Source organism: Nothobranchius furzeri, chromosome 1, assembly GCF_043380555.1.
Source record: "Nothobranchius furzeri strain GRZ-AD chromosome 1, NfurGRZ-RIMD1, whole genome shotgun sequence".
Taxonomy (NCBI): domain Eukaryota; kingdom Metazoa; phylum Chordata; class Actinopteri; order Cyprinodontiformes; family Nothobranchiidae; genus Nothobranchius; species Nothobranchius furzeri.
Genome location: NC_091741.1, coordinates 55,274,096 through 55,290,163, shown reverse-complemented (window position 1 = coordinate 55,290,163; position 16,068 = coordinate 55,274,096). Strand labels below are relative to the sequence as shown.

Below are 16,068 nucleotides of genomic sequence, written 5' to 3'. Positions count from 1 at the left end.
CTGCTGTGTGGGGGAAAACTTCCGGGAGAAGTAGGCACATGGGTGGAGCTTAGAGTCTGGACCCCGTTGCGAGAGAACGGCCCCCGCTCCCACATCCGAGGCGTCCACCTCCACGACGAAGGGCCGGGTCTGGTCCGGGTGGAGGAGGATGGGTTCCTTAGTGAAACGTCCGACCAGCTCATGGAAAGCACTGACAGCCTCTGGAGTAAGGCGAAAAGGGCGAGGCTGATTGGTGGTTTTGGTGAGTGAGGTCAGAGGTGCTGCGAGGGAACTGAAGTTGCGTATAAACCTCCGGTAAAAGTTCGAGAAACCCAGGAAGCTTTGCAGCTGCTTCAGGGTCGTGGGTAGAGGCCACTGAGCTACGGCCTGAACCTTCTGGGGGGTCCATCTTCAGGCCCTGGGAGGAGATGGTAAAACCCAGGAAGGAGGTGGACTCCTGGTGAAACGCACACTTCTCCAGTTTGCAGTAAAGTCCATGGTCCAGGAGGCGGGACAGAACAGCTCGAACATGACGGATGTGCTCTTCGGCCGTGCGGGAGTAGATGAGGATGTCATCTAGATACACAAAGACCCAGCGGCCCAACATGTCTCTCAGCACATCTGTAATGAACCGCTGGAAGACGGCGGGGCTGTTGCAGAGTCCAAAAGGCATCACCAAATATTCATAGTGGCCAGTGGGCGTGATAAAAGCGGTCTTCCACTCCTCACCTTCCTTAATACGGATGAGGTTATAGGCGCTGCGCAGATCCAGTTTAGTAAACACTGCGGCTTGTGTGATGGCGTCCAGAGCGGTGCCCATGAGAGGGTGGCGGTCCCGGATCGTTATTTTATTTAACCCTCGATAGTCTATGCAGGGCCGGAGATCCCCCTCCTTCTTTTTAACAAAGAAAAACCCCGCGGCCCCGGGGGACGTTGAGGGACGGATGAATCCCTTCTGCAGGGCATCAGTTATGTAATTGTCCATAGCCCGGGTTTCCGCCGGAGAGAGGGAGAACAAGCGACCCCGAGGGGGGGTGGTGCCGGGCTGGAGCCTGATCTCCAGGTCGTAGGGTCGGTGAGGAGGTAACCTGGTAGTGGGTTCTTTAGCGAAGACCTGAGCGAGGTCGTGGTATTGAGGAGGGACGAGCGTCAGGTCTACGTCTTTGGGAGGAGCTGCTGCTGCCCGAGGTGCAGGGGAGTCCCGGTGGTTATGGCAACCCGTGCCCCAGGCCAGGACTTTACTGGTGGACCAGGAGATGTGAGGCTCATGGCGGCAGAACCAGGAATGACCTAGGATGAGAGGCGTAGCCGGAGCCTGGATGACCAGGAAGTGGAGGGTCTCCCGGTGTTGGTCAATAGTCATGTGGAGACCCTGAGTTCGGTGGGTGAGAGGGTACGGCATGATGGGCCGGCCGTCCACAGAGGTCACGGGAATGGGTCGGTCGAGGGCGGTGAGGGGTATCTTGAGCCGAGTAACCAGTCCGTGGTCGATAAAACACTCCGCAGCCCCAGTGTCTAAAAGTGCCTCCAGTCTGGTCGGGCCTTGGTCCAGGTGGAGGGAGACCGGGAGAGTGGTTCGGTGTGGAGCCGGAAAAGTGGAGACTCCGGGCGGGACAGCTCCTACTCCGACCCGGAGGGACCTTTTCCCGGTCGTTTTGGGCATGTGCCACGGTGGTGACCCAAATCCCCACAGTAAGCGCATCTTCCCTCCTGGTAGCGCCGTGCCCGTTCCTCAGGGGGAAGATGTCCCAGCTGCATCGGCTCCTCCGTCGGTTGGTGAGCCGGCCGGCGGGGTGACGTCCTGGTGTGTACGGGGGCTGACATGGTGCTCGGCCGGTTCAGGATGCAGCGGTCCAGTTGGAGAGCCAGATCCACTGCCAGGTCCAGGGAGGTTGGGACCTCGTGCCCGATCATGCCCTCCCGGATTCTCGGTGACAGTCCCTCCAGGTAAACGGCCTTTAGGGCGGCGTCATCCCACCTCAACCGAGCCGCTGTCGTCCGGAAGCGAGAGGTGTACTGAGCCGCCGTCTGGGAGCCCTGGCGAAGCTGAAGCAGCCGCGTCTCGTCCGAGACCTCGCTGCTGGGGTGCACAAAAGTCTTTTTCATCTCCTTTACAAAAGTCTCATAGTCATTGCAGGCAGGAGATTTTTGATTGTAAAGAGCCGCCGCCCATTCACCGGCTCGACCTGTCAGCAGTGAGGTCAGCAGAGCGACACGAGAGCAGGATGTGGGGTAGCGTGCCGGCTGGCACTCGAAAGTCATGGCCAGGGTCGCCAACATGCCCTCCGGGGATCCCCTGGTTCCGTCCCACTTCTCTGGAAGGCTGAGGCGTGGTTCCATCCTGTCAGGAACAGCTGCGGTCTGACGTTGCAGAGCGGTGGTCAGCTGGAGTACTAGCTCGGTGAGTGACTCAATCTTTGTGGCTTGGCGATCAGCTATGGCACGGAGCTGGTTCATGTCTGCCGTCTGCTGATCCAAGATTGCGCGCTGTTGAGCCACTTCGGCACGCAAACGCGCGAACTCCGCTGGGTCAACTTGTGGCTCAGTCATCCTGTCAGGTTCGTTGGCAGATCTGAAGCGTGACTGAGAGTTCTGTTGCCCAGACGCGGAGAGACGGAGATAGCCGGCGTGGTTATCTCCTGTAGGTGTAGTTTGAGTGCTTTGAGGGCTGGTAAGCCTGGAGACTCGATACAAAGTCTGGTGAGAAACGATGACTGAGCAATGAATGAAACGCCGGCACTTCCTTAAGTAGTGCCGGCGTGATGACGTCAGTCGCCACGTTGGTGGCAGGAATGAATGGAATGCAGTCAGCTGGAGGAGTTCGTGACAGAATGGGAGAATCACTGTTAAAAACAAATAATCTCTAAAGTGCATTACATCATATTTTATGTGTAGCATCATATATTGCACGGGTCTTCAGTTTTACTATTCAAAAGGCCAAAATCAGACTTTTAGATAAGTTTTCATTTCCACCCTTCGTGAAACTACTTTCATATCAAAGTCTCCAAAAATCTCCTACAGTGGAAAAAGAAGACAGATGAGTTGCTAGTTGACTTATTACAAATAATCGCAGAGGACCGGAAAATTGTTCAAAACAGTGACAAAGTCGCTAAATTGGCAACACTTTCTGCTCAGCTGACAGAACTGCTCATGAATGACTCAACCCTTTGCTAACAAGCTAATCTATCAATGGCGCTAATATACTTTGCAAGATATGTTATTTATATGTATAGTTGGCAATAATCTGTCAAGAATTTTCCATTTTTTGTTAAAGAACATTCATTTCGGACATAGTTAACCACCTACTACTATGTTATATTTATTTCATTCAATAAACTTTCATATGTTATAACTAAGTACTGTAAACTTTAGTGTCTCAGAGCAACTTAATAACTTGTTTGATATGCAGTTGCAGTTATTAAATACACACTTTGATGTTTCCGCTTGCTTCAAACCTTTGGCACTGAGTTGATGTTCTGTTTAGTAGGCCCCAATTTTATTTCACTTGATTTAATATCTTGCTTTTATTATTATTTTTGTTATGACTGTAGGGGTTTTTTTAGAGGGTTTGTTGTGAAGGCCTGAGGGTGAGTGCTGAATTTATCTGTTTAATCCTCCACTCTGCATCCAGAGCTGCACCAGCAAGATTTAAAATAACGCACGGCAGTGCAAGGTCAGTAACCTCCAGTAAGACAAGCATATACACAAACAGGTTAGAGCAGGGGTGTCAAACTCCAGTCCTCGAGGGCCAGTGTCCTGCATCTTTCTCACCTGTTCAGCAGCTCATCAAGCTCTCCTCAAGCCGGTTAATCACCAGCTAATCGAAATCAGGTGTGTTAAAACAGGGAAAACACTAAAACATGTGGAACAGCGACCCTAGATGACCGGAGTTTAACACCTGTGGGTTAGAGGGTAAAGGTAGGGTTATTGTAAAGGCAATAGCTCACATACCTGACAGGTCATATCTGGCAGGACCGAGCCATCTCTTCTTTTCGCTGTCTGCCAGTAAATCTCCATAGAAACCGTAACCGAGCAACGAGACCGAGTATCTGAGGAAGCTGTCCTTGTGGTGAACGGAGCATACGTCCATTGGTTGGTTATCACCTTGTAAGTCAAACCCAAGGGAGAAACCATTTGATTACTTGAAATTGCAACAAAGATTCAACTAAAACCAGATGTCAAAACAATTGTTCAATGATCCTGTTGATGCCTGCAAAACACTGAAAACACCTGATAAGGAACATCTGAGAAATGAGGAAAATAGAAAGAACCAACTAGAGATTACAGTTGGTGGCCTCCACTTACCAACGATGATGTGTAACGCAGAAGTAACTGGATCATTTGTTCCCACAGTGGCAAAGCAGATACAGTCGGTTGACCCTGATGGACAAGATGCACACAAGGGGACATCCAGTAACCATCTCAATAGTATTTATATTTTATCTTTACATAAGGCACCCCTTTGTTTTTATTTAACAACATTTTAGTTGACATTGCCAATTAAGGGATTTTTGGACAAATTAGTGGAAATAATGGCAAGACACTAGCTTTTCATGCCTTCCTAAATCTCTGACTTGGATGCAACACAACTTCCTGGATGAGGTGAAGATTGTGGGGGTCTCTAGTGCATAAAGGACTAGAGAGAACACACTTTTCTAAAAGAACATCAAGAATAAATGTGGAGGAACTGTAGTGCAAGTGTAGCAACAAATAGCATAAAGGTAAATGTTGATATGGATCATAATAAGAATATTTAGAACGTTTTGCAGTGAAAACAACATATTTTCCTCCTCCAGGTTAGGCAAGCGCATTCTATCGCTGTTTCGAAATCATGCCTAAAAAGGCACTTTTTCTCTCTTGCTTTTAATTCATAAACCTGGCTTCAGGCTTAAGTCACATTTAACCATCCTTCCTTCCATCTCAGATGTTCAATTATGAATCTGTTTACTAGCATCAAGTGGTCCCACCTTGTTTGTTTGGCCTTTTTTTTACCTCCTCCTCCTCCTTTTGCAATATGTGTTATGATTTATGCTGTTTTTATTCATGTGCAGGTCGGTTGTAATGCCGTGTTAAAAGAGCTTAGCAAAAAAAAGTTGGTATGTTATATTATCTACAAGAGAAAGCTCACACATTTTATTATGTTTCCTTTGTATTTCTAAATCATTCCCTGCCACTGTTTTCAATGCCGTCTGCAAGCTTGTTATTAATGTAACCCTTAAACCTGTTAGTTTACTTTTGCTATTGGAAGGTGACTTTGAAGGTCTTGAAAGACACCTATATTTAGACTTTATTGTTATTATCACTGATGTTCTAGTTAACAAGAGGTTTCTCCTGTGCTCCTGTTTGCCACACCTCCAAAGGAGATGGCACAAAGGAGGTAGTTACAACTGTAAAACTCTCCAATAAATAAACCCCCTGATGAAAGGTCTGGCAATGAGGAGAAGGACGTGTCTCTCAAAGCTGCAACCAAGAAAGCCAAATGTAGCTGAATGAATTTATTAGGCAGAAGCAAAGGAACGTAGCAGTTATAAAGTTAACTAATCGGATAGCTTCCAGCCCTGGGCTATCAGCAGCGCTCTTCAGCCAACAAATGAAGGATAAGAGACACTCCCCGCCTAGTGAGGAATGTTGAGTTTGATATTAAATCTTTCAACTTGAGCGGTAATAAGCTTCTATCTCTCTCTTCTGTGCCCTCGTGGAGTAATTTTAGACCTATCTCCCCAACTTTGATCATCTTCAAGTGGTAATATAGAAGCTACTGCCACTGATAAAAGATGGAGTGGAGAGTAAAGAGAAGAGTGGGGAAATCTAACTAGCAATGTTTTGAGCTGGCTCACAGAAGCGTGACAGGGAGAGATCAGGCCTGTCATTCAGAGGCGGACACACAGATAGGTAAGAAGATGAGCTTGCTCCTTTGCCTTCTTGAGCTTTCTATGAATATCACTTATCTGGCCTTTGCTTCCTCTCCTTTGAGCTTCATAATCACATCTGAACACTTTACTAAGAGAGAGAGAGAGAGAGAGAGAGAGAGAGAGAGAGAGAGAGAGAGAGAGAGAGAGAGAGAGAGAGAGAGAGAGAGAGAGAGAGAGAGAGAGAGAGAGAGAGAGAGAGAGAGAGAGAGAGAGAGAGAGAGAGAGAGAGAGAGAGAGAGAGAGAGAGAGAGAGAGAGAGAGAGAGAGAGAGAGAGAGAGAGAGAGAGAGAGAGAGAGAGAGAGAGAGAGAGAGAGAGAGAGAGAGAGAGAGAGAGAGAGAGAGAGAGAGAGAGAGAGAGAGAGAATTGTAGCAGAGCTTTTTTCGTCTAACTAGCTCTCTTTGATAAAGTACAACTGGTGCACATGATGTTCAGCTCTCAGATGCTTAATGTTTTATTCCTCTCAAGTTTGTCAAGCACAGTAGCCTGTTCGAGAAAAGTCACAAGGCAAATCCTCAGCTAAGCAGCTCCATTTTTATCTGTTTTCCCTAAAATGTCATGCCAGTGAGGCCCTTGTTATCACTTCAACAAAATGAACCCACAGTGCTTTTTATCTTTGCCCCAAAAATTAATATGTTTGCTGTTTGAATCTGCGGCACATGAAGGAATTTTTGGTTCCACCAGTGACAAAATGTCTTAATTTTTTATAACAGAACCAGAAAATGTTTTTTCCATCATGGAACTGATTTTAAATGTGTCGAGACAAGCTTTTTCAACTATAAGATCTATAACTGGTGCAGCAAGAATGTGCAGGAAAATTCTGAGGTCATTGTTGAGTTGGGATACATGCTATTTTATTTCATTTGGGATTTATTTAATTTTTATATCTCATCCAATAAATCCAACATACTTATTGTGATAACTGGTATGTAAATATAGGTATTTAAAAAAAATCTGGATTAAGACATGGTTTGTGGCCGGAACAAAATCTTTAGAAGAAGAAGAAAAGATATTTTCTATAGTGCCTCTCAAGATGCGTGCTAGGCATTATAAATAGTAGCTTGACATTGGCTGAAGTTCCTCGTGCCTTTAAACACGCTGTTCTACAACCAATCCTGAAAAAACCCGGCCTTGATCCCACCGATTACTCTAATCTCCGATCAATTTCCAAATTACCATTTTTATCTAAGGTTCTTGAGAAAATAGTCTATGCACAGTTGGTGAAACATCTAAATGAAATTCAGATAATGGACATCTGTCAGTCTGGTTTTAGAAAACAGCACAGCACTGAAACTGCTCACATTCGGGTATTTAATGACATTTTTCTGGCTTTAGATTCAGGTTTCCATGTGGTTCTGGTACTTTTGGATCTATCCGCAGCATTGGACACGATCGATCATGACATTTTGATCACAAGACTTCACACTTGGGCTGGCATTTCAGGCACAGCCCTAGATTGGTTTAGGTCATACTTTTGTAACAGGTCTGCTAGGGTCATGTTGGATGGCTGTTCATCCGAGTCACAGCCTCTACGTTGGGGTGTCCCACAAGGTTCAATTCTCGGCCCGTTACTGTTCAACCTCTATATACTGCCCTTAGGAGCCATTTTCAGAAAGCACGCTGTCTCATACCATCTTTACGCTGACGACTGTCAAATCTATTTTTCATTTAAGCCAACTCAATCAACGAAAGTTCTGTCTGATTGTATCCTTGAGGTCAAGCAATGGCTAGCTGACAACTTCCTCCATCTTAATGACTCCAAAACTGACTTAATCGTTTTCAGTCCTAACAGTACCACGGCAACTCATCAACATGACCTCAGCTATCTCTCACCTAATGTATCCTCTGTAATCTCCAACCTTGGAGTAAAAATGGACCAGGCTCTGAAGATGGATGCCCAGGTCAATAACACAGTTAAATCATGTTTTTACCAACTAAGACACATCTCGAACCTAAAGCACATCCTGAGTGTCCATCTTCTGAAATCTGTGGTCCACACTTTCATCACTTCAAGGCTGGATTGCTCCAACTCCTGCTTATATGGCATCAGTAAAGCAGCTCTTTCTAGACTTCAGCTGGTCCAGAATTCAGCAGCTAGGTTGCTGACTGGAGCTGACAGAAGACAACACATTTCTCCAATTCTGAAATCTCTCCACTGGTTGCCCGTGCAGTTTAGGATAAATTTCAAAATTATGCTTCTGACTTACAAATCCTTGAACCATCAAGCTCCTCCATATCTGTGTGAACTTGTCCATTACTACAACCCGCCGCGTGCTCTCAGGTCTGAAGATAAGCTCCTTCTAGCTGTTCCAAATGCACGTTTAAAAAGCCGTGGAGAAAGGGCTTTCTCTGTCTGTGCACCGAAGCTGTGGAACGCATTACCACTGCTAGTGAGGCTAGCACCAACAGCTAGCATTTTTAAATCACGCTTGAAAACTCACTACTTCAACCTAGCTTATATAACATAATTATCACCATCACTTACATCTGCATTGTTTAAAAATGGACTTTACAATATCAACTTCCATACTATTGAGGTTCGTTTTTAAAATGTTTTTCTAATTTTTATTCTCCCTGTGTCTTATTGATTTTTAGCTGTTAGATTTAGGGAATTTTGTTGTATTTCCTTTTTATCTTTTATCTGTGTTCGACATGTTTGTATAACGCCGGTTTGATTAACTAACATTTTTAGTGTACAGCGCCTTGTTTGGTTGTAATGCCTTGTGAATGCGCTTTATAAATAAAATTGGATTGGATTGGAAGATAAAAATCATGAAGCGCTTCACAAAAACAAAAATAGGAAAGAGGGAAATCAGTGGATCCTGAGGAAGGTGGAATAGGTGGGGAGAGCAGAATAAAGAGAGAGGGTTTGAAGGTCACACAAAACCATTCTGAACAGGTGAGTTTTCAGCTGCTTTTTAAAGGAGACCACTGAGTCCACTGATCTCAGGCTCAGGGGGAGAGAGTTCCAGAGTCTGGAGGCCACAGCAGCAAATGATCTGTCACCTTTGGTCTTTAGCCTGGTGCGCTGCACAACCAGTAGGCTTTGGTCACTGGACCTCAGGGACCTGCTGGGGGTCTAGAGACTAAGAAGATCACCAATGTAAGATGGTGCTTGTCCATGTAAGGCCCTATAGACCAGAACCAGGATCTTGAAATGAACCCTGAAGTTGAGTAGCAACCAATGAAGCTGGAGGAGAAGTGAGTGGGGTGATGTGGGTGTGTTTGGAGGACTTGGTCAGAAGCCGAGCACAGGCATTCTGAACCACCTGTAGACGGTAGGGATGCACCGATGGATCGGCATTTGATCGTAATCGGCCGATAGCGCCCCTATCGGTTTTGATCGGAATTTTCAAAATAGATCAGAGCAAACCGATCAGGTAGGGTTGTCACGGTAACCAGTGTAGCGCTAAACCCCGGTAAAAAAGAAAAAAGAAAAAAAGTTGACAATAATAACCGTCTTGTTTTTAAAAAAACTATATTATCTTGGTGGGTTTACCGTGGCTGCGGTGTAGGCGCGGTGACCCTTACCAGCCACCGTATCATCGGCTGAAGTTGCCGGCGGCACATGCACGCTTTGCTTACAACAAAACTTTCTTGAAGCTAAAGCTGAAATAATGGTCAAAGGAGGAGACGGCAGCGCTCAGGAGGACATTTATTATCCCTCAAAGAAGACAAAGTCGGAAGTACAGGCATCTTTTAGATATTTGAAGAATGCCGAGGGAGTTTATGGAAGACGGACGGCTATCCTGTTTGCAGCACGAGCAGAAAAATTGTCTGTGAAAGGCAGCAACGCTTCAAATCTCATGACACATCTGCGTGACCATCACCCACAACTCTACAGTCAACGCAAGGCAAGTAAACGTTAGCGTTTTAGCTAAAATGCGTGATCCGAGGATTTGGGTTGAGGGAGAATGCAACGAGCCGCTATATAAAGCAGCCGCAGCGCCGCTACCTGCATATAAACCGTGTCACGGACACCCCCATGTTGAAATGACGCTATGCATTACGGGGCTCCCAGGGGCAGATAAGAGTTGGTCTCTCTCCGAGAATAATTATGAATTTAACAACGATTACTGCCTGATGACATTTTCCCACATCTGCAAAGCTCACTGGAAGGACACAAACCGAGGACAATATTTTCCTGATATACGGATTACTCAAGTAAGGGTAAAAAAGTATCTGATTAGAAGGCTACTTGAGTACTGAGTATCATCTGATCTAATATTTTTAAAATGATGACATCAAACAGACATAAAATAAGAAGTTATGGGCAAATATTGGTATTTTAAAGACTGAAGGGGAAAATGTAAACAAATAAACAACTTAATTACAAAATAACACATTTTAGGCAAAATTTAGACACAAACTGAGGACAATATTTTCCTGACTTACAGGTTCATTTAATTGTGTGAAAATGTAGCATGTTTAAAAAAAATACCGCGATAATACCGAAAACCGTGGTAATTTTGGTCACAATAACCGTGAGGTTAAATTTTCACACTGTGACAACCCTAACCCCCAAATTCCACTACCTCCGCTCCGCTGCGCTCCGTTCTGACACGAACGCCGGGGCAAAATCGGTCCGTTGTAGTCAATCAGAGCAATTCCACTACTGCGGCCGTGCTCCGGCAGTGCGGCGCCGTGCGCCGCCCTCTGTTCCGGCGTCCGGCAAAAATAGAATCGATCCTATTTTCGCCGGACGCCGGAGCACCTCCGCAGTAAATGGACAGAAATCACAACGGCCCAACAGGAAAAGGAGCGAGCACAATTTCCGTTTTTCACAATAAATCGATACACAAAAGGCGTTTTTTGTTTCATATGCACAGGTTTAACAACTTTTAACAACTATCAATGGCGGCTGAAGTTTAAATGCACAAAAGTAAGCCATAAATACAGTTTCTACTATCAAAGTAGTCATACTTTGTTGATCCAAACACTGCTGATCTCTCAACACAAATGATGGGCAGATTAAACAGCTCATGCCGATGTTTCTCCCACACAACGGGTGTTTGGATCTAACTTCCGCGTTTATTGCTCGGACTGTATCGCAAGATCTCGAAAATCCCGCGCATGCTTGTTTGCCCCCCTCAGGTCTCCGCACCGGAGCGGAGCCGTTGTAGAGCGGGTACCAGTAAAAATTGAGTTCGGAAGCGAGTGGCTGCGGAAGGCGGGGGCGGACCGGAGCGGAGCGGAGGTAGTGGAATTTGGGGGTCATACAGACCATTTTAGATTAGGTTACATTTCCTTTATTCCCAGATTATGTAGTTTGTAGCACTCATTATAATGTTGTAGAAAATTTCTGGCCAATGAACGTGATCGGTATCGGTGATCAGCATTCTTTGATATCGGTATCGGTGATCGGCAGCAAAAAACCTGATCGGTGCATCCCTAGTAGACGGTTCAGGGAGGTTCTGCTCAGACACGTGAAAAGAGAGTTGCAGTAGTTTAAGCGGCAGGAGATGAAGGTGTGGATAACGGTCTCAAGTTCAGAGCAGGACAGAATGGGACTCAGCTTAGCCAACTTTAGGTGTGTTTTAAAGACAAAGTTCACTGAGAAACAGTTTTTTTACTTAAGTTTTTAAATATGGTCTGTCATTCTGAGCTTCACATACAGGCTGAATGTGAAAATAATCTTCTACCCCTATTTCCTCTACTAGCCACTGATAGAAAATAGACATGGTAACACTTGGATGAGAAAAACCACACAGATCTACATCATTGGTCTCTAGTATGATTGCATACTAAATGAATCTCTGTGGGGGAAAAAGCTCTCGTGCTCCTGTTTCAGGAAGTAGAAGTTGGCTAGAGGAGTGAGGAACAGAACACATTCAGGGTGTTTCTCAATGCCAAGGAACCTCACCTTGATATCTTGGCCCCGCCCCGGTTGTCTAGGAGATGCGTCATCAGGAACCACCAAGGCGTGCTCCAATGTTTATGTTCTACAGAGGCATGTGTTCTCCGTTTGTTAGCCGTTTAGCTAGCTGAGCAAGGATACATGGGAGGTATCTTGTAGCCTAGCCTTGGTCAAAAATTTCCCAGAATACACCGCAGTATTTTCAAAAGGATGGCGGATCAGAAGCCAGAAGCTACTTCAGGGACAAATTTCTAGTTTAAAAGTAAGTCAACTAATTTAAAATGTTTTTTTAGATCCAAAGAAGTTATCTATGGTTGGCTAGTTGCTTAGTATGTGTAACTTCGGTGGCAAGCGGGTAGTAACTCACTTGCATATTTAATTTCACATATATATATATACACATATTTATATTTATACACATATTTATATTGAAACTAATATGTGTAAAGTATAACGTTATCTCCCGTGTCACGTGGCATTACGTGTTTGCCGTGGAAGGCGTGGTCAAGTGATGCAAGTCTGTTCCATTTAAGCTTTTTCTTTGACCATGGAAGGAGTGTCCTCGTAAACAAGGCGCCTGGCCTTGCAAGACATCGCCTCACAAGGCCAGACGCCTTGACATTGAGAAACACCCTCAGAGTCTTATTTCCTGAAATTCAGACATCTCACCTCTGATTGGCTAACAGCAATGCAACTCTACCACTGACTCTGCACTGCAACGTTCATGTTTTATCTCCACACATAACAATAGGCTGATGGAGGTGTGCCGTGTGGTGGAGTTGCTAATGCTAACTCACCAAGATGGGTGAGTCCATGATTTTTAAGTGACAGTGTGATGTAGTTCTGTCAGACTTTTCAAATCCTACTTTTATTTCTATCAGAAGCTAATGCAGGAGATAGGTGTAGGAGATTATTTTCATGTTCAGCCTGCATGAAAAAGTCAGAATGACTGATAATTTTCAAAATAATGAGTAATAAATGGTTTCTCAGTAAACTTGCTCTAGAAAAGACATGATGAGGTGTTACAACCAATTTTGTTTTTGTTTATTTAATGTACTTTCTACTCCACATCTTCTACTCTCATTCCTGGTCTGTGGATATAACATCTATTAGAATAAATGATTAAACCTTATAAATGATGTATCCTCTGTGTTCTCTTGTGACAAGTTTGCTTATCTGTTAATGTGTACTCTTAAGTTCATGCTAATAATCAGTTGGTTGTACCACAGCATTCGCCTCAGTCTACCTTTTCACTGTAAAGATGGTGGTAATGAGCTGATTACTTGTGTAGAAGGAAAAGTGGCTCACTAAAATCTCACCACGAATTTGATGCACTCCTTTGTCTTCAAGTCCTTAACTGACCATGTTATACAAAAGAATCTCCTTTTTTTACAAAAGAAAAATCATCTGTTTTCTAGCTTCCTTCCGTCGTGCTATTATCTAATCAGATGCAGAAACCAAACAAGCCAAATTAAGACTTATCGGGAATATTTAAGGGATCAAAATAACTAAAATACCCCCCCCCCCCCCCAACATATGTATCCTTTACTGTTCCAAATTTGTATAAAATTCCTCATAAAAGTGAAGTACCGTATTTTCCCGACTACAAGTCACACTTTTTTCATAGTCTGGCTGGTCCTGCGACTTATACTCCAGAGCGACTACCAAATAATGTATACCGCGCTGCTGCGGGCCGGCTCCGGACCGGAAATGAGCTCCCCTGCCCCGCCATCACCTGCTAGAGACCGTTGCGCACTGCTGCGGGCCGGCTCTGGTCCAGGTTTCGGCTCCTCTGCCCCGCTGGGAGGGTATCAAACACCACCATCCCCTGCCGCAGCCTGTGGCGGGGTGCTGCGGGTGCTCTCCCCGCCCGCTGGGAGGGTTTGACACACCGCCATCCTTTGCTGGAGACCGTGGTGCGCTGTTGCGCCCTGATTGTTTATTCTGTTATTGTTACCGGTACTTGTCTTGTAATGTGAAATGCTTGGTCTTAGATTTTGTAAGAAAATAATAAAATTTCCCCCCAAAATGCGACAGTCCAGTGTGACTTATATATGTTTTTTTCTTCTTCATTATACATTTTATGGCTGGTGCGACTTATACTCTGGAGCAACTTATAGTCCGGAAAATACGGTAATTGTTAGCAAGTTTCTTTGTTGAATGACATGAGCAATGTTTGTGTACCAAAACCATCAAAGGTTTGTGTCATGAGTCTTTGCGTAAAGTTTGAGAGTGATAGCATTGGACAAGGTCTGGCTGGTCGATGGTGATAGTTGTGCTGCTCAACAGTGAGGTGTGCCATACCCACCACCTCCTCTCTGAAAGGCTCCTAAAGCCTTTAAAAATACCCAGACCCAATGATCACCAACTCTGAGGTGTTTTTGGGTAATAACCCACCTGCAGGGATGATCCCGATGCGTGAAAGGCACGACACCAACTCTGCATCTGGCCGGTTTTGATCTACATCGTGGTCACGTTGGGTCCTGATAACCAGCCCGTGCAGGATCTCACTGAACATTCCATCTCCACCCACACACACCACCCTGGAGGGATACAGTAAATAACAACTTACAAGTGTTTGTCTTATTTTGCTTTTTTTTTTATTTACAGCAGTTTTTTTTCCATGTTAGCATGCCTGCTGGTTGTTATATAATGAATAGAGCTTCATGTACATTTAAGGCACAGAAGTCAGAAGAAAAATAACTACATGGCAAGAAAACATTGACAATAATGAAACAGGGCAGCTGTGAAACCCTACAATAAATAGGAATATCACGCAGTGCCACCAGACATTACACCTTCCTAAATCTAACTCAAAACCAACTGAAATGCATCTATAAATTACACGCACTGCAGAAAGAAAAGCCATAATGGACTCTAACCCTGCTTCTGTTGTAACAAATATAGGATGAATAGGAGCTGAAATGGCAAGGTGCTCAGCGGGAACAAAAGAACCCCTTTTGTTCACTTTCTTTACCCTTGGCTTCTTGCTTGGCTCAAATACTTTACGAGTTGAGCTGAAAACACAACCTTGACGTATGTCAGCAATTTTTCCATTTTAATTTGTGTTGTGGTTGTAAGAAAAAAAAAACCAGGAGAGGTAATCTGTTTTTAAATGTTATGGGATCACTCTGACTAATTAAACAGCTATCAGCGACTCAGACTTTTCAGCTTGGTGTGGGCCAGTTTAGGGTTTAGTAATAACCATTGCTTTCAGAAATTCCTCATGTCATAAATTCAGCAAGGTGTTCCTCAGAGATTCTGGTCTATGTTGACATGACAACTTACCACAGTTGCATCCATGATGTGAATTTCCTATTCTACCACATCTCAAAATGTTTTGGACTGGACTGAGATCTGGTGACTGTGGAGGCATGGTCATGTTCTAGAACCCGGTTAGAGATGATCAGAGTTTTGTGACATGGTGCTTTGTCCCGCTTGAAGCAGCCTTCAGAAGATGGGTCCATGTGGTCATAAAGGGATGGACATGTTCAGGAGCAATACTCAGGTAGGCTGTGGTAGGCTCAAGTTGTCCATGCCAAATTCTGACCCGACCATCTGAATGTTGCAGCTGAAATCCAGAACTGGAAACATTATCCAGTTTCTTATGGTCTGGTTCTGCCGGCCCTGTGTTAGTGATAGCCTCGGTTTACTGTTCTTGGATGACAGGAGTGACACCTGATGTGGTCTTCTGCTGCTGGAGTCCTATTGCTTCAAGATACATGATGTGGAAGAAATGTGCTTTTTTGCAAACCTTGGTTGGAACCATTGGTTAGTTCAGCTGTTGTAACATTTCAATCACCTCCAACCAGTCTGCTTGTTCACCTCTGACATGAACAAGGCCTTTTGAACCACTCAACTGATGCTCACTCAATATTTTATCTTTTTCAGGCCATTGTATGTAAGCCTCATAGATTGTTGTGGGTGAAAATCCCAGTCCCAGTTGGCACAGCAACCATTTTACATGATGCTCAGTTTTAACTTCAGCTTGTCCTCTACCCCAGGTCTAGATGTCCTAAATGCACTGAGTTGCTGCCATGTTGTGTTAACAAGTATCTAATAAAGTAGCCAGTGAGTGAATGTGTCTTAAATTTGAATATGAAGGACCAACTGCCTTGAAATACTCACCCATCATATTTGTCTAGATTAGCCTCAGTTCTCAAGTGGTCTCTGGCATGATTAGCACGCTCCGTAACTGTGAAAACCAATTAAACAACCATTAATTCAACTGTAATAAAAAGGCAGGGTAAAAACAAAATCACTGAACTTTTCGTGGCCTGATTGGAGCATAAAGTGTGTTGTTCCAAGCTTTTGGGGGAGA

The 16,068-nt window shown here is 44.7% G+C and overlaps 1 protein-coding gene across 2 annotated transcripts in view; it reads right to left on the bottom strand.

Moving 5' to 3' along the window:
• Nucleotides 1–16,068, bottom strand: part of cerk (ceramide kinase) — a 59,744-nt gene that overhangs the window by 24,207 nt on the left and 19,469 nt on the right. For both annotated transcript variants that reach the window (XM_015956699.3, XM_070549047.1), the window contains exons 5-8: nucleotides 15,876–15,942; nucleotides 14,145–14,290; nucleotides 4,285–4,359; nucleotides 3,931–4,083 (exon numbers count right to left, since the gene is read on the bottom strand). In XM_015956699.3, the coding sequence (XP_015812185.3) occupies nucleotides 3,931–4,083; nucleotides 4,285–4,359; nucleotides 14,145–14,290; nucleotides 15,876–15,942 (441 nt within the window). The remainder of the gene's footprint in view (nucleotides 1–3,930; nucleotides 4,084–4,284; nucleotides 4,360–14,144; nucleotides 14,291–15,875; nucleotides 15,943–16,068) is intronic.